The 18,762-nt window shown below is 48.6% G+C and overlaps 1 protein-coding gene across 1 annotated transcript in view; it reads right to left on the bottom strand.

The window, feature by feature from the left end:
• DIAPH1 (diaphanous related formin 1) overlaps window positions 1–18,762 on the bottom strand; it is a 370,807-nt gene that overhangs the window by 30,002 nt on the left and 322,043 nt on the right. Inside the window, exons 19-21 of the mRNA XM_075344403.1 lie at window positions 12,778–12,873; window positions 8,723–8,817; window positions 766–867 (exon numbers count right to left, since the gene is read on the bottom strand). Of these exons, the coding sequence (XP_075200518.1) occupies window positions 766–867; window positions 8,723–8,817; window positions 12,778–12,873 (293 nt within the window). The remainder of the gene's footprint in view (window positions 1–765; window positions 868–8,722; window positions 8,818–12,777; window positions 12,874–18,762) is intronic.

Here is an 18,762-nt window from a genome sequence, read left to right as displayed (position 1 = left end):
GTGTATCCTCCTCTGCTTCATCAGGGCACTGCGCATGCCCAGAGAGGGGGATTGTTGCACGCATGCTCAATATCTGCAAGTAACTGATGGTGCTTTTGCAAATGAAGGGGCATGCTTACTGCCCAATAAAGGTCTCTGTTTCCATTTTGTATGTTACGATGGCAACAATGTGTGTAGTAGCACAATTTTTTCTTTTGTAGCATCTCTCCCTTCCAGTAATAGAGGGAAATTCTCATAGGTGCAACAATCACTGGTTATGATACTAGCCTCCAAACTGTATTAAAGAGTTTGGAACTGTGCACCAGAAAATAGAAGAATATTCTTACCAGATCGAGAAGGGGAGATTTATTGACTTAAGGCACCAAAATTTTGACCTGATTTTTGTTAAGAATGGTCTTTTACAACCTGCGCTTTATTATTTGAAACCCTTTATACCTTTTGCCTGATAACGAGGTGGGACTTCGCTAAAAAGTGGAGTGGTTTATAGGAAAAGGGCCAAGGTCTAACATGGGACACCATGTGTTAAAAACGAGTCGGAATTATGTCGGTGGTGTAAACGTAGACTGCACAGCCTTAAAACTAGACAGATTTATCAAACAGCACGAAAACAGTCCTGTGTCTGAACTGCCTAAGAATTAGTATTTTACTAGCGTTATGTCCCTGAAGAAGCCTCCTCTGCTATTACACACCACTATATTTAACAATACTCTGATGCAGGAAATAAGATTCACGGACAAATAAGATCTGGGGACGCCAGGTGCTTACCACAACTCCAAACTGCTCCGGCTCTGCCAAGTCGTTGTACTCGTCCTTGTACTGTGCCAAGCTCTGAAGTTGCTCAGCTTCAGGCAATTGCTTAATCAGGTTCTGCAAAAAAATGTATATAAAAATAAATCAAGTAAAATATCCGACTTGTACCAGATCGGACGTTTCCCTGAACAATCCATCAGAATTCAGCGTCAAAATATTAAATGGAGTCAGGCGTTTCTGGGCACCATAAGCTCTATGTAGACTCTATTGGTAATAATGGGGAATGACCAGGATTACACACAACATACTGTGGAGCTGACATATCGGAATATTGAAAATAAGAAATTCTAGGGAGGTTCATCATTATAGCTACATTATCCCACACATACAAACACTATAATATAGCACCCAGGGGAAATTACAAAAATGTTGCCTCTCGGACACATGAACCTGGCGCTATAAGCAATGCTGGAGTCATCACACTCTGCCCTCTCCATGTACTTCTGCACAGCAATGTGGCTTCAACTCAAACTGCCAAGATACGGAATTGCAAAAAACTAAAACGTGCATGCAAAATTAACACAAAAAAACAAAACTAAAAAGGGAACATGACAGGTAATACATGCTTCCTGATCCATGGGCAGCATGTATTAAAGGGAACCTGTCAGGTGCAATATGCACCCAGGACCACAAGCAGTTCTGGGTGCATATTGCTAATCTCTGCCTAACTGTCCCTGTATACACTAGCATACATAAAGAGATCTATAGAAAAAGGATTTATAAAGATCCTTTATGATATGCTAATGTGCACAGGGACTAGTTGCATGGGCGTTACTTCCCCCAACTAGTCCACCCTCTTAGCATGATAGCACGCCCACAGGGACATACTAACAGGCTATGCAGTGCCCATTGCCCAGCTTCACCAGCGGTGACGCACGTACCGGTGTCCCTTGTTATCACCTCAGACGCCGAGTTTAGGCTCAGTGCGCTTCCCTCCACGTGCACTACACCTCTGAAGGTGGAAGCGCACTGAGCCTATACCCAGCATCTGAGGTGGTGACAATGGACACTGGTACATGCATCACCGCTGATGACACTGGGCAATGGGCATCGAATAGCATGTTAGCAGGCCCCTGTGGGCGTGCTAATATGCTAAGCGGGCGGACTGGTCGGGGGAAATGACACCTGTTATAGCCTTAATTTAGGCACACATCTATCCCTTTGACATCTGTACTCCAAATTAGTAATTAACCCCTTCAACCCCAAGCCTATTTTGACCCTAAAGACCAGGCCATTTTTTGCAATTCTGACCAGTGTCACTTTATGAGGTTATAACTCTGGAACGCTTCAGCGGATCCCGGTGATTCTGAGATTGTTTTCTCGTGTCATATTGGGCTTCATGTTAGTGGTAAATTTAGGCCGATATTTTTTGCGTTTCTTTGTGAAAAAAACGGAAATTTCGTGAAAATTATGTAATTTTCAAACTTTTAATTTTTATGCTCTAAAACCAACGAGACATATGACACAAAATAATTAATAAATAACATTTCCCACATGTCTACTTTACATCAGAACAATTTTGGGGAAAAAAAAAAAATTTAAGGAAGTTATAGGGGCTCAAAGTTTATGAGCAATCTCTCATTTTTACAACAAAATTTACAAAGCCACTTTTTTTAGGGACCACATCACATTTGAAGCGATTTTGAAAGGTCTACATGACACAAAACACCCAAAAGTGACACCATTCCAAAAACGGCAACCCTCAGGCTACTCAAAACCACATTCAAGAAGGTTATTAACCCTTCAAGTGCTTCACAGTAACTAAAGCAATGTGGAAGGAAAAAATGAACATTTTACTTTTTGCAACAAAAATGTTAATTTAGCCTCAAATATTGCATATTCACAAGGGTAGCAGGATTAAATGAACCCCCAAAATTTGTTGGGCAATTTCTACTGAGCACGCAGACACCTCTTATGTGGCGAAAAACCACTGTTTGGGCGCACGGCAGGACTCGGAAGGGAAGGAGCGCCATTTGACTTTTTTTGAACAGAAAATTAGCTGGAATCGTTAGCCGCACCATGTTGCGTTTGGAGACCCCCTGAGGTGCCGAAACAGTGGAGCTCCCCCACATGTGAACCCATTTTGGAAACTAGACCTCTCATGGAATTTATCTAGATGTTTATTGAGCACTTTGAGCCTCTGGGGGCTTCACAAAAGTTAATAGAGTTGAGCCGTGAAAACAAAAAAAAATTTTTTTTACCACAAAATTGTTACTTCAACCAGGTAGCTTTTTTTTTCACAAGGGTATCAGGAAAAATTGCACCATAAAATGTATTGTGCAATTTCTCCTGAGTACACAGACACCTCATATGTGGTGGAAATAAAATGTTTGGGCGCACAGCAGGGCTCGGAAGGCAAGGAGCGTCATTTGACGTTTCAAACGCAAAATTGTCTGGGATAATTAGCGTATTCCATGTTGCGTTTGGAGACCCCCTGAGGTGCCGAAACAGTGGAGCTCCCCCACATGTGACCCCATTTTGGAAACTAGACCCCCATGGCATAGGAAAAAAAACAGTGGCAGATGAAGGGGGGGGGGCGCAGATGGGGCAGCGGCAGATGGGGGGGCAGCGGCATATAAAGGGAGCATCTGTGATTGTGAGACGGCGGCTGGGATAGGGTGGGAGCGGATGGGAGAGGGCGCAGTGGATACAGGAGCGGCAGAGGATGGGGGGAGGGGGGGATGGGTGGGAAGGGGAGTGGGAGGTGAGATTGGGGATGGTTACCCTACAGGATGGATCTAGGCAGCTGGATCACAAGAGATGAAGGAGGCAGCAGATCGGGGAGGGTGAGAGGTGGGGGAGGGAGCGCAGCGCAGATCACAGAGGAGACAGGTGAGCAGAGCACAGATCACGGGGGTGAGAGGTGAGGGAGAGCGGACAGCAGATCACGGGGGTGAGAGGTGAGGGAGAGCGGACAGCAGATCACGGGGGTGAGAGGTGAGGGAGAGCGGACAGCAGATCACGGGGGTGAGAGGTGAGGGAGAGCGGACAGCAGATCACGGGGGTGAGAGGTGAGGGAGAGCGGACAGCAGATCACGGGGGTGAGAGGTGAGGGAGAGCGGACAGCAGATCACGGGGGTGAGAGGTGAGGGAGAGCGGACAGCAGATCACGGGGGTGAGAGGTGAGGGAGAGCGGACAGCAGATCACGGGGGTGAGAGGTGAGGGAGAGCGGACAGCAGATCACGGGGGTGAGAGGTGAGGGAGAGCGGACAGCAGATCACGGGGGTGAGAGGTGAGGGAGAGCGGACAGCAGATCACGGGGGTGAGAGGTGAGGGAGAGCGGACAGCAGATCACGGGGGTGAGAGGTGAGGGAGCACACATCACGGGGGTGAGAGGTGAGGGAGCACACATCACGGGGGTGAGAGGTGAGGGAGCACACATCACGGGGGTGACAGGGGAGGGAGCGCACAGATCACGGGGGTGACAGGGGAGGGAGCGCACAGATCACGGGGGTGACAGGGGAGGGAGCGCACAGATCACGGGGGTGACAGGGGAGGGAGCGCACAGATCACGGGGGTGACAGGGGAGGGAGCGCACAGATCACGGGGGTGACAGGGGAGGGAGCGCACAGATCACGGGGGTGACAGGGGAGGGAGCGCACAGATCACGGGGGTGACAGGGGAGGGAGCGCACAGATCACGGGGGTGACAGGGGAGGGAGCGCACAGATCACGGGGGTGACAGGGGAGGGAGCGCACAGATCACGGGGGTGACAGGGGAGGGAGCGCACAGATCACGGGGGTGACAGGGGAGGGAGCGCACAGATCACGGGGGTGACAGGGGAGGGAGCGCACACATCACGGGGGTGACAGGGGAAGGAGCGCACACATCACGGGGGTGACAGGGGAGGGAGCGCACACATCACGGGGGTGACAGGGGAGGGAGCGCACATCACGGGGGTGACAGGGGAGGGAGCGCACATCACGGGGGTGACAGGGGAGGGAGCGCACATCACGGGGGTGACGGGAGGGAGCGCACATCACGGGGGTGACGGGAGGGAGCGCACATCACGGCGGTGACAGGGGAGGGAGCGCACATCACGGCGGTGACAGGGGAGGGAGCGCACATCACGGCGGTGACAGGGGAGGGAGCGCACATCACGGCGGTGACAGGGGAGGGAGCGCACATCACGGCGGTGACAGGGGAGGGAGCGCACATCACGGCGGTGACAGGGGAGGGAGCGCACATCACGGCGGTGACAGGGGAGGGAGCGCACATCACGGCGGTGACAGGGGAGGGAGCGCACATCACGGCGGTGACAGGGGAGGGAGCGCACATCACGGCGGTGACAGGGGAGGGAGCGCACATCACGGCGGTGACAGGGGAGGGAGCGCACATCACGGCGGTGACAGGGGAGGGAGCGCACATCACGGCGGTGACAGGGGAGGGAGCGCACATCACGGCGGTGACAGGGGAGGGAGCGCACATCACGGCGGTGACAGGGGAGGGAGCGCACATCACGGGGGTGACAGGGGAGGGAGCGCACATCACGGGGGTGACAGGGGAGGGAGCGCACATCACGGGGGTGACAGGGGAGGGAGCGCACATCACGGGGGTGACAGGGGAGGGAGCGCACATCACGGGGGTGACAAGGGGAGGGGGCGAGTAGCCGATCACGGGGGTGAGAGGTGGGGGGGAGCGGGCAGCACATAACGGAGGAGAGGGGGCGTGGCCGGGCAGCACATAACGGAGGAGGAAGCGGGCAGCTGATCTCGAGTGGAGGGGGCTGGCAGCACATCACGGAGGTGAGGGGACGAGCAGCCGATCACGAGGGAAAGGGGCCGGGCAGCAGATCGGGGGGGACCGGTGGCACTGTGGCAGATGGAGTGCGGCGGATTGGGAGGTGTGGGGGTGAGGGTGCGAGCAGCAGATACGAGGGGTGGGGGTGCGGGCAGCAGATCGGGTGGCAGATCGCGGAGGGCAGCGGCGGATCGGGAGGTGTGGGGGTGCGGGCAGCAGATCGGGTGGCAGATCGCGGAGGGCAGCGGCGGATCGGGAGGTGTGGGGGTGAGGGTGCGGGCAGCAGATACGAGAGGTGGGGGTGCGGGTGGCAGATGGCAGCGTCGGATCGGGAGGCCGGTTTCATACAGTGCAATGGCAGCGCGGCAACTTCCGGGTCCCATGCTCCGGTCACATAACAGCATGGGACCGGAGCTTGTCGCCCTGCCATTGCACTGTGTACACTCACTGTGCTGGCGTGCTGCAGGGCCGACAAGTGAAGCTGATGGGGCGGTCACCGGCAACAGGTCCACTGTGATTGGAGACAGCGGTCACAAGGCCGATCTCTCCAATCAGAGCTACTGGAGCTGGGGGAGGGTGATCCAGTGAGGTCACCCAGCTCCAGCCAATGGCCAGTGCTATAGCTGCACTGGCCAGGGCTGGATTTCAATGTTTCAGTCATTTTAAATGCCTGGAACATTACAGTGGCTGTGATTGGCTGACGAACACCGCTCAACCAATCACAGCCTCCGTAGGTCCGGGGAGGAGGCACCACCCCTCCTGAGGTCAGGTACAGGTCCCCTCCTCCCCGAATCTGCGGTTTATGCTAACTTTTCGCAGTCATCGGAGGCTCCGGTGCCGCGATTACGCCATGACGGAAAGATCCGTCCTTAGTCGTTAAGGCCCAGGGCACCATGACGGATCTTTCCGTCCATGGTCGTGAAGGGGTAAAAGACCTTTATCGCATGCGATGTATATCACTACACAAATCAAAGACAGCTAGTCATGATCAATGCAGAAGTCTGATTTATTAGGCAGTTACAGGGGATAATATCTAAGCCCCTTGGCTGAGGGCCAGGGGTGCCTACTATAATCCAATTGGTTAAGTTGCAAAAAGAGCTTACGTCGAGTAATATATATGTATGCATTTCATAATGTTATATTAAGCTAACTCAGCATGTATTAAAATAAAAGTATGTCTTATGATAGAGTGGAAAATCCCAATGTCTGATATAGCCAGACATGGGCGTGTTGCAAAGAAAAACAAGCGCCATTTTATTAGTCCAGATTTTCTGTTATATTCAATATGTATTAAATTCCATCCATAACACACCCTTTCAACTAGTCCTTGCGCTCATTAGCATATCATAAAAGGATATTTAGAAATAAAGAGATCTTAAGAAAAAGTAGTTCTAAATATCCTTTTAGGATATGCTAATGAGCGCAAGGACTAGTTGAAAGGGTGTCATTTCCCCCGACTAGTCCGCCCGCTTTGCATATTGGCATGCCCACAGGGGCCTGCTAACATGCTATTCGATGCCCATTGCCCAGCGTCATCAGCGGTGATGCATGTACCAGTGTCCATTGTCACCACCTCAGACACTGGGTATAGGCTCAGTGCGCTTCCACCTTCAGAGGTGTAGTGCACGTGGAGGGAAGCGCACTGAGCCTAAACCCCGCGTCTGAGGTGATAACAAGGGACACCGATACATGCGTAACCGCTGATGACGCTGGGCAATGGGCACTGCATAGCCTGTTCGTACGTCCCTGTGGGCGTGCTATCATGCTAAGAGGGCAGACTAGATGGGGGAAGAAACGCCCTTGCAACTAGTCCCTGCGCTCATTAGCATATCATAAATCCTTTTTCTAAAGATCTCAATCTATGCTAGATACAGGGACGATTAGGCAGGGATTAGCAATATACAGCCTGAACTGCTCGTGGTTCTGGGTGCATATTGCATCTGACAGGTTTCCTATAAAATACTGACTGCAAGATTTCAGCTGTACATGTTAAACCCAGAAATGTCTCGGTAAATTAAAGAAAAAATAGTTTAATAGCCATCTGGGACTGAGCTGAGTGACCGGTGTATCACTGCATGTGTGTATAGGGGGAGACCTGTCACTTCAGCGGAGCGGGTGGGGAGAAGCCGCCAGGGACCAGCCTGTCTGACTAGTCACATGTACGGCCCAATCCCCAGTGGCTAATAAACTGTTTTCTGAGATGCCGCAGCAGTTCAATCATGCAGCCATGGTCTGATATCATTATCACGTTTCACCTCCCGTCAGCGTCGCTCTGTCCCTGTGACGCTGGGTGTGTGAGAGGAAGTGTTGCGTCTCTACACCCCATTTCCCACCATTCCTCCTCAATGTTAAGCCCTCCTATGGGCACAGGCTTCGCGTTCCTTCTGCGCAGGTGCCAGCGAGTCACTTGTGTAGCGCAAGGTTTCTGTGTGCTGGAAAAGACGGCGTGGAAGCACCAGAGACTCGCCGGTACTTGTGTAGTGCAACGTGTCTGTATGCCGGAGAAGACTGGGAGCGATAGTACCAGAGACTCGCCGATACTTGTGTAGTGCAACGTTTCTGTATGCCGGAGAAGACTGGGAGCGGAAGCGCCAGAGACTCGCCGGTACTTGTGTAGTGCAACGTGTCTGTATGCCGGAGAAGACTGGGAGCGGAAGCGCCAGAGACTCGCCGGTACTTGTGTAGTGCAACGTGTCTGTATGCCGGAGAAGACTGGGAGCGGAAGCGCCAGAGACTCGCCGATACTTGTGTAGTGCAACGTGCCTGTATGCCGGAGAAGACTGGGAGCGGAAGCGCCAGAGACTCGCCGATACTTGTGTAGTGCAACGTGTCTGTATGCCGGAGAAGACTGGGAGCGGAAGCGCCAGAGACTCGCCGATACATGATGGGAGTACATCTCATGCGGCAGGGCACAGCAGCTCAGAGACGCACCAAATTCATTAGGAGACACGCACCTCAGAATAAGTTTGGAGCACCTATTGCAGAACACTGAACATCAAGAGCGGCAGGCAAAAAACTAGTCTTGAGGAATGGGCCCGAGACTCTGCCTGCACCTTTGGCATGGTGTAAGCAACAAATTCCGGTAAAACATCCCTCTCCAGCATCCGCTGAACTATCATTGCAAGGTTTAAGAAAAACTAAGAAAAAAGAGTAATAAAGCAAAACACTTACTGAGACCATAGACTCGGTCAGCACTTCTTCATTCACTTCAAGGATGACATTTTTAATCTCCTCATAGGGCATACGATATGATCCTAAGTAGATTGCTGTGTACCAAAATAATATGTATTACAGCTACACAAAGCTAAAAATAAATAAGGCAAACAATCAAAAGCATTCCCTGCTATTGTCTATGATCGCAATCACTTGTTTATAGGACACCAATTACACTATTCACTTTGTTAATTTTATATTTCAGAATTTCTGGGAAATAGGGCACTAACTATTCAGATGGCAGACGTGGAGTATAGGGTGGCTCCACTGAGCAGGACCTGAAGAAGGGTAGGCCTACACCCAAATTTCCTACACGATAATTGACCAAGAAGATACGTCAGGGAAAGAGCATTCACTGACCATTCTAAATAAGCTGGCAAATACCCAAAGAAAGAGCGAAACGCTCATTAATTGGGTGTGACAATTTTATAGATTTGTAACAAAAAAAAATTTTGCATAAAAAGGGGGGAAGTCCACTACTTGGTCAACCCCTACTCATTCCTCATTCGCCCCCGCTAAAAAATAAAAAAATAAGCCTATACTGACCTCTGATGCGCCCGCATTTCCATAGATGTCTGAAGTCATGTTTACAGGACCAATGTGGCATGGGTATGACATGCGAGCCCCGCAACCAATCAGAGCCGAATGTGGGGTGAAGGAAGCTGGCACTGATTGGTTGGGGGACTCTCGTGTCTTAATGTCACGTGGGTACTGTGAATACTGCTTCAGACTTACTGTATTTTAAGGGGGTTAATAAGGGGAATGAGAAGGGGTTGTCCAAGGAGTGGACAACCCCTTAAAAAATCATCACTTTCAGCAGCACAACGCTCTGTGTAAGCAAGAGCTGATATAATTACATTACCTATAATTCTATGTTCATCGGCCTGCCTAAATAAGCCACCATTGTTCAGCTTGTCTATAGCCAATTATTGGCCATTTAAACTATGCAAAAAAAAAAGGGTTAACTTGATAAAGTATAAAGAGGGTAAATCCTCTTTGTACCTAGGTGGCAGATATTATCAAGGTGGCCATGCAGGAGGCAATACCATCCCTTCTTGGGTTGGTTTCCTTAGGTCAAGTCAGACAAGCGCTGAATATTGTGGACCGGTGACATTAATGTGTGGATAAGACTTAGGCTGCTTTCACACATCCGGTTTTTCCTGTGCGGCACAATACGGCGCTTTGCAGAAAAACCGCAACCGGTTTTTTTTGCCGTCGGTTGCGTTTTTTTTGCATAGACTTTCATTAGTGCCGAATTGTGCCACATGCGGCAGATTGAGCTGATGCGGCGGCCGGATGGAACGTTGCCTGGCACATTTTTTTGTCTGGCAAAAAAAACCAAAACGCATCGCGCCGCATCCGGACGATGCGGCACGATTTGCAATGCATGCCTATGGACGCCGCATGCGGCGTCCTGCGGTAAACAATGCATCCGGCCGCCGCATGCGTTTTTTTCCACTGCGCATGCTCAGAACCGTGCCGCAAGCGGCAAAAAATGGACGGGCCGCATGTCAAAAACTTATGCAAAGGATGCGGTTTTGTCACCGCATCCCTTGCATAGGTTTTAGAGCCGGATTGGCCGGCTCTGCTAAAACCGGAGGTGTGAAAGCAGCCTGTGTTCAGCTTTGTGTGCTGGTCCATATAGCAGACGGGGGAAGGGGCTGCCTACTATTTACATGCGCTAGCCAGCTATGTACTTTGGATCAGACTAGCACTTATTGCAGTTATTTTCCATGAAGTCCATATGGAAAATGGCCTTTGTTATTACACATGGGCTAACATTGCCTGTGCGTGGTCCGAAAATGCGCTTACGTGAACTTAGACCAAAATTGGTATTCCCATCGCCAAGATACTCTCCCAATATGTAGTAGGTGTAGTAATATTATTATTATTATTATTATTATTATTATTATTAATAATATCAGCAAATACCTCCATTTAGAAATGCAGTATAGTTCTTCTGATTAGCAATATTACTTACCTCATGTGCAGGGCACTGGCGTTTAGGTATCCAAGGGTACGGCCACTCATATAGTGACTGTTCGTTGCTGATAGTTGTAACCATAGATACCCTAAGCTGCAATGATTAAGGACTGTGTTTTTTCATTCCTCGAGTCTGAAACGCGTCAAGTATTCATTCTTTCGTGTTGTCTTGGAACCGTTTGTACCGTTATAACTTTTAATATGACCTAATAACGTTTTTAGGATTTTATCTTACTGAAATCGGTGCTGGGTCCTCCCCCCTCCTTCCTCTGGCTCCTAAGCTGCAATGCCCTGCACATGAGGTAAGACATGGCTAAATCAGGAGAACTATACATACTTCTAATTGGAGGTATTTGATTATATTATTATTACTATTAGACCTACTACGTATTGGTATAGGATCTTGGCGATGAGAATATATCTTTAAAAGCAACAAGTTTACTAAGCAGCTGTAAGTGTCGCTTTGGTAACATATGCCCCCTCGCTAAAGATTGTACACAGAGCCTCACATTATAATTTAATCGGCATTACAGGCAAACACTGGGAGAAAACATTTATATAATGGCACAGGTCCTCCTCATGCAATTAATAAAAATGACAGACAGAATGGAGGCGTGGTCTGGGAATTTAGGGGTCCCCTTCATACTATACATATCCTATGTGACACCCTGGGACTATGGGGCTGATAAGAAGTGAATCGAAGAAAAAATGTATTCCCGATTACACTGAGCATGTATAGTAGGCAGATCATCACGATTGTTATATACTGCTTCTCTAGGTATACAGGGTCAGTGACTACATGGATTTATGAAAAAGTATGGTCAGTTTACATCCTCCACACAATGTTGTATGCCGCATCAGGCACTGAACAGCAGGTATACATTAATCTAAAGCAAACTTGGCTAAAGTTTCATTGTGGCGGCTGGAGAGAAACAGCTGCAGGAGCCTGCACCGAGCCCTCCATCTGCTGCATTGTCTGCCCTCTTTTGTGTAGGGCACCAGCTTAGGTCACGGCTGTAAGGAATCCTTCAAGGTCTATAGTGTGCGTCACTACTTAGAAACTATTGTCAGAAGTTTTGGAGTAAAGGCCCAGTCACACTAAACAACTTACCAGCGATCCCAACAACGATACAACCTGATAGGGATCGCTGGTAAGTTGCTAGGAGGTCGCTGGTGAGATGTCACACTGCGACACTCCAGCGATCCCACCAGCAACCTGACCTGGCAGGGATCGCTGGAGCGTCGCTACACGTGGAAGCATGCTGCGCTTGGTAACTAAGGTAAATATCAGGTAACCAACCCGATATTTACCTTGGTTACCAGCGCACACCGGTTAGCGCTGGCTCCCTGCACACCTAGCCACAGTACACATCGGGTTAATTACCCAATGTGTACTCTGCTACGTGTGCAGGCAGCAGGGAGCCGGCTTCTGCGGACGCTGGTAACCACGGTAAACATCAGGTAACCAAGAAGCCCTTCCCTTGGTTACCCGATATTTACCTTCGTTACCAGGGTCCGCCGCTCTCACACTGCCAGTGCCGGCTCCTGCTCCCCTAGCCACAGTACACATTGGGTTAATTACCCGATGTGTAGTCCGGCTACGTGTGCAGGGAGCCGGCACTGACAGCATGAGAGCGGCGGACGCTGGTAACGAAGGTAAATATCGGGTAACCAAGGGAAGGGCTTCTTGGTTACCCAAGGTTTACCGTGGTTACCAGCGTCTGCAGAAGCCGGCTCCTGCTGCCTGCACATTCAGTTGTTGCTGTCTCGCTGTCACACACAGCGATCTGTGCTTCACAGCGGGACAGCAACAACTAAAAAATGGCCCAGGACATTCAGCAACAACCAACGACCTCACAGCAGGGGCCAGGTTGTTGCTGGATGTCACACACAGCGACATCACTAGCAAGTTGTGCCTCAGCAGCGATGTGGCTTAGTGTGACGGTACCTTAAGTGTCCTTTATGTTATAGATTTCTTCAGACTTTTTGCCATGGCACAGGACTAGTCCGCACATATCATAAACACTTACACAGATTCTGGGCAGTCTTTGGGTCCAATACTTTGAGTTCTTTTGCCTTTTTCTTTGGTGGCCCTTTCTTATCATCAACCTCTTGCTCTTTCTTGGCTGCAGATGAAAGAAAGAAAAAAAAAGTTCAAATAAAAGTGGAGATTAAATAAATGATGTACATTTCTATTGAGTTCCAGTTCAGCTCCAGTTATGGAAACCGTCCAAACCACAATAAACCAACACCCTAACCGCTCACCCAATATAAAGGCGCACCTGTACAAACTGAACTGCGGAGAACACTGGAGAGAGGGATCACTTGCACTTACATGTCTGGATTACATAATGGTGAACAATACCGGCACTTGTCAGAGGACTGATCGGATCCTCACTAATAAACTCCAGTCTTATTATGGTTTCCTAATACTAATAACACAGTACAGAGCAGACATGTATGAGCACAAATTTGCAATTGAACGACCAGAATGGCCGCTTGTGGCAACAATAAAAGGCAATCAACAGCTCAGGAAGGGTAGACTTTGGGTCCGGGGTGCCTTTAAGGTATAAGTAGGCAGTTAAATAGTGAATATCGAGTACTGTATGTATTGTATATGGCTGGCTGTGTACATAAAGGTTGCCCAGTTTAGAGAAATGCATTGTTACGTCCGGTTTTGGAAAATCTGTCCTGCATTACACATAGGGCCCATTGATTACAATGTGTAATGCTTCTTTTCCCCTATGGTGGCGCTGCTAAATTGACTGCTACATGAGAATTGTGCTATAGGATAAGAACAACCCATCCCTTTAAAATTAATTAGGGTTAGAGATGAGTGGACCTGGACCTTACAGTTCGGTGTTCGTACAGAGAATGGACTTTACAAGAATAATCCGTGTTCAGGTTCTGAGTTCTGGTGCTTTACGTGTGCAGACCACTCAAGTGAGCATCGCTGTGTTTGGGTACGCTTCATGTTCATGCGGAATGAATCGTAGCATGCTGTGATTGGCAGCGAGTCTTGGCTCACGCACCCCCATACAAGTCTATGGGAGCGTGAGAAACATCGCACTGCACTCGCATGTCATCCGACCGCAGTGCGATGTACGCAGAGACAGACAGCGGAGGACATGGGGTGAAAGTACTCCCTCCATCTTCTCCGCACCGGTGATGCGATCACAAGATCACATCACAGTCACACGACCCTTGGTTGACGCTCGCAGCAGAGGGTCATTAACATATCACTTCCGATGGTCTCACATCAGAAGCTGTGCGCAAGTGGAACTGTACCCTTACTCGTGTTCTAGACAGTTTCAAGAACTCAACTGATCCTGATGGTGGGAACGTAGCCTAATCCAGCAGAAGTCATTGCGCTTAGCCACAGGGGCTCTGTATGACAAATATTCTGACCAATCTATGGTTTTCTAGAAACTGCAGTCACTTTTCATGTATATGGTAATTGTTACATGGCCTCTGTATATTGTACCTACTTTGCCCCTGGAAAGATTGGAGGATATCTCCAATTTGCTCAGACTGTTGCAAGCTTTTCCTACTGAATCGGAGAGCAAAATAAGAGACCGAAAGCCGGATTCCATCAGTGTGTCACTTACTGGGCCACTTGCAGTAATTTTGATAAAATCATTGTTTTCTCAACAGGACTAGTAAACTTGATGACAGGTAGTCCTCCATATTCATTAGCTCTGTAGAACCCCACATCTGATTGCTCGTTTACTGCCTATGCACAGTATACATAGAAAGCTGCCAATCAGTGGTGTAAGCAGGGTTATACAGAGCTCGGTACTAAAAAAAAAATATCAAAACTACAGCAAGAAGCCCAGAATGGGGCAGAATGCTAGAATCACCTGCTTTATGCTGCTCTCAATAAGCAGCAAAAACCTAGAGACAGAGTCCTTTTAAATAAAATGCAATTAATTGTATGGAAAACATGGAAAAATATTGTGTAATACAAGGATCACTCCTGTATAACTGGTGAAGACTGCAATGGGCAATGTACGCTGGCATCCCCATTACCGTCAGGAATATTCCCCTCTGACAATGGCATGTACAGCAGAGGAATATACCCTGTATGGGTCCGGCTGATCCAGACGTAGAGATTACAGAGTGCAATGAGGGCGGACCAGTACCACAATCTCCATTGTAACACTTATTCGGCCGCTACATCCATTTCTCCATATAGCCTTTTTGTTAACCCTTTGGATCTCACATTGTGTACGTTATATGAATGCAGCAGTTGTTTTGCCTCTGTAGGATGTGAAATGTACACTGGAGACTGATATCCATCCTGCCAGGAAGCCATGTGCTTATACTCCGGGGAAAAGCCGAAACAATGCTCAACAGCTGCCATTCACCACTATATACAGACTGTGCGGATACAGGTTACTTCCATTTATTACATAAGGAGGGAAAAACCCTACGTGGAGGATGGAGGAAGGAAGGGTAATAAGGTGACTTCTCGCAGCATGAGGCCCGATCACAGCACAGGAAAGACTTTGTCCTCCCTAGGATACATCCATCATTTACACAAATCCTTGAGGGCCTTGACAGTTGACTGCAGAAAGATAATCTGACATGAATAACGGGGTGTATATAGAATATACATAGTGATCTAAATACCCCAATCCTACAATCTCCCAGATATTTATCCTGGAGATTCTCCGATTGCTGCAACTCCCAAATGCCCAAAATTACATTCAGCAATATATTACATATTGTGTCCCGTAAAGGTGACCCTGAGCGGAGACCTATGGACTGGCATCATCTCATCCTCAGCGGAGACCTATGGACTGGTGTCATCTCACCCTGAGCGGAGACCTATGGACTGGCATCATCTCACCCTGAGCTAAGACCTATGGACTGGTGTCATGTCACCCTAAGCGGAGACCTATGGACTTGCGTCACCTCACCGTGAGCGGAGACCTATGGACTGGTGTCATCTCACCCTGAGCAGAGACCTATGGACTGGTGTCATCTCACCCTGAGCGAAGACCTATGGACTGGTGTCATCTCACCCTGAGCGGAGACCTATGGACTGGTGTCATCTCACCCTGAGCGGAGACCTATGGACTGGCGTCATCTCACCCTGAGCGGAGACCTATGGACTGGCGTCATCTCACCCTGAGCGGAGACCTATGGACTGGTGTCATCTCACCCTGAGCGAAGACCTATGGACTGGTGTCATCTCACCCTGAGCGGAGACCTATGGACTGGTGTCATCTCACCCTGAGCAGAGACCTATAGACTGGTGTCACCTCACAGGCTTTAGGCAGTATTTTACACTAGAATAATCTGTTGCTGGATTATGTTCTATAGAGTTCCTAATCTCTACAGTTACGGTACTTTGTACTGTTACGGTGATTATAGACAAGATAACTGAAGTCCATTTTTCCTTCATTTTTCAAATCGGAAGAGACGAGCAAACTCCTACAAAACAGCTGGAAACAAAAAGCCCTGGGCTCGGAAATTGTGTATGCCCAATCCTTTTCTCTGGCTACTAGGCTCTCCACAGTCGCTGCCCACTACATGCCCTGATGGGAGGTAGTGAGGACAGAGAGTGGAACAGGCGACCATGGGAGGTAGTGAGGACAGAGAGTGGAACAGGAGACCAAGGGAGGTAGTGAGGACAAAGTGGAATAGGTGACCATGGGAGGTCGTGAGGACAGAGTGCAACAGGAGACCAAGGGAGGAAGTGAGGACAGTCAGAGAATGGTACAGGCTACCACGGGAGGTAGTGAGCTCTCCATCAATGGAAATCTTTAAGCTGAGGCTGGATGAACATATAGCTGGGATGATTTAGGAAAGCCTGCACTCACAGGGTCTTGGACCCGATGGACCTTGAGGTCCCTCTACCTCTACTATTCTATGATTCTATATCTTGAGTGCCCCCTCTAGATGCAGAAAAACAGGAGGGAGGATGGTCGGATTGAGGAAATAAACGCTCCTTCGAAGCTCAGAGACTTGGCATCCTGCAGCAACAAACCCGACAATTGCCCAGTGTTAGAGCTGCGGCAGCTGGGACTCCTGGATAAAATATAAAGAGCTTTTTTTAAACGTGTTTTATAAGAAAATATTAGGAGCAGGTTTTGTAACCCACATTAAAAGGCAGATGCTAGAGAGAATAATCACTTGTGAAGTGAAGGAACAGCTGGCTGCCATCCTGCTCACACAAGTGGCTGGCACTCTGCAGACAGCTGCCATCTCAGCAACATCTGCAATGGATCAGGGGGGGGGGGCAGAGCGCTCGGACCCTCCGCACGGATGGCCAGTGATCACATCAGAGCAAGGGTCAGCGAAAGCCAAAGACCGGCTGATGAATATTCCATGGCTTGTAGCCATCAATAGCCTGCACGCAGAATAGAGAATGTTCAGCAGGGCGGGCAGGGGACTGCTGCACCATGAGGCTGTGGATTACTTGTGGCCTGCCCTCTGCACAGATTACAGGACATGCTGACACATTTCACAGCATCATTGTGAAATCCGTTTTACTGTCTGCGTCATTCACACAAAATGGAGCGTACACTTAAAATGGCCTGGTACATAAAATAGCCAAAATCTCCGCAGCACAGCTCAAGTGCACACCCCTGCTGTTCAAATGTAGGAACTGCAGGCCAGTCATTTCTCCAGAATACAATCTGATTGTACTTACAGGTCACTTCTACAAATGAGGTTAATTGAGATATGACATGAATGAGCACACGCTCGGGGTCCCCACTGGCAGCCCCCTGGTTACAGCTTCCTGCAGAAAAAAACCTTAAAGGAGACTATTCACACTAAGGACAATGTCTCTATTAATCGGAGGAGTTGTGACCACTCAGCGAAACATCCCTAAGGGGAATCCCATGGTTAAAATCAGACTGCCGGCCGCCCTCCACACCACGGCGATACGCTTTATCACCCTTAATACTCCCTTTATGATGCCCAGTATAATGGCTCTATTGTGTGGGCAAAGCCAGAGTCCAGCTGCAGCGCGGACCCCTCGTATGAGTCACCGGGAAACTTACAAAGCAAAAACATCAAACACAAAGAGGGTAAAAATAGGCATTATCCTAGTGTCCGTGCTGCCGCACCCCACTGCAACTAAAAGCCCAGAGGTAAAGCGATGTTATCCCGAAATATAGAGAAATGAAAACAGTGTGACAAGTCATGATAAAGTGCATAAGTTGTATCTAAGAGGGCGACTTTCAGGGTGGAAGACGGAGAGGTGACTACAGGCGAGGCGCACACAGTCAGGCTCTCCGGTAGTCTGCTCACTATTATGGAGGACGTTTGAAGATAGTCTAAAAGAAATAAAAATAATTAAAAAAGGCCCATAGTAATAAATGAGGCCTCTGCTTCCATCTGCAGAACAGCTTTCTTGATTCTGCTTGTTTGTTCCTAAACTGAACGCAAACAAATACAGTGCCAATTGGTAAGGTTAGGCCCTATTCACACCACGTTTACCTCTACCATTAGCACATACGCTGGGAATAGGTCTGCACCTTTACATTACACATATTCATGGGGCATCATTCATCTGAAGAAGGTAAAAGAGGCATCTATACACACTATCTGTATATGTACATATGAATACACACACACACACACTATCTGCATATACGTATCAATATGTATACACTACATATCACACACACCATGAGCAATATAAATACATTATGCACATGTGGGTATATAAAAACACACAAGTATATACATAGGGATGTTCAGACACAGTGCGTGCATAATATATATTACACACACGCAGAATCTGTATATAATTATGAATACGCATACACACATATATATATACTAGAAGGTGGCCCGATTCTACGCATCGGGTATTCTAGAATTTACGTATTGTGTAGTTCATGTATGATTTTTGTTATATATATATATATATAGATGTTGTTGTGTGTAGTTACCAAGTGTTTGTGTAGGGCGCTGTACATGTTCTGAGTGTCGCGGGGGGTGAGAGCGGTGTTGTATGTGTGTTGCGTTGTTTGTGGAGCGCTGTGTGTCTGTAG

This window comes from Anomaloglossus baeobatrachus, chromosome 4, assembly GCF_048569485.1.
Source record: "Anomaloglossus baeobatrachus isolate aAnoBae1 chromosome 4, aAnoBae1.hap1, whole genome shotgun sequence".
In the NCBI taxonomy this organism is placed as follows: Eukaryota; Metazoa; Chordata; class Amphibia; order Anura; family Aromobatidae; genus Anomaloglossus; species Anomaloglossus baeobatrachus.
Note: the sequence above shows the minus strand (reverse complement) of the source record. Positions and strands in the feature narration are given on the sequence as shown.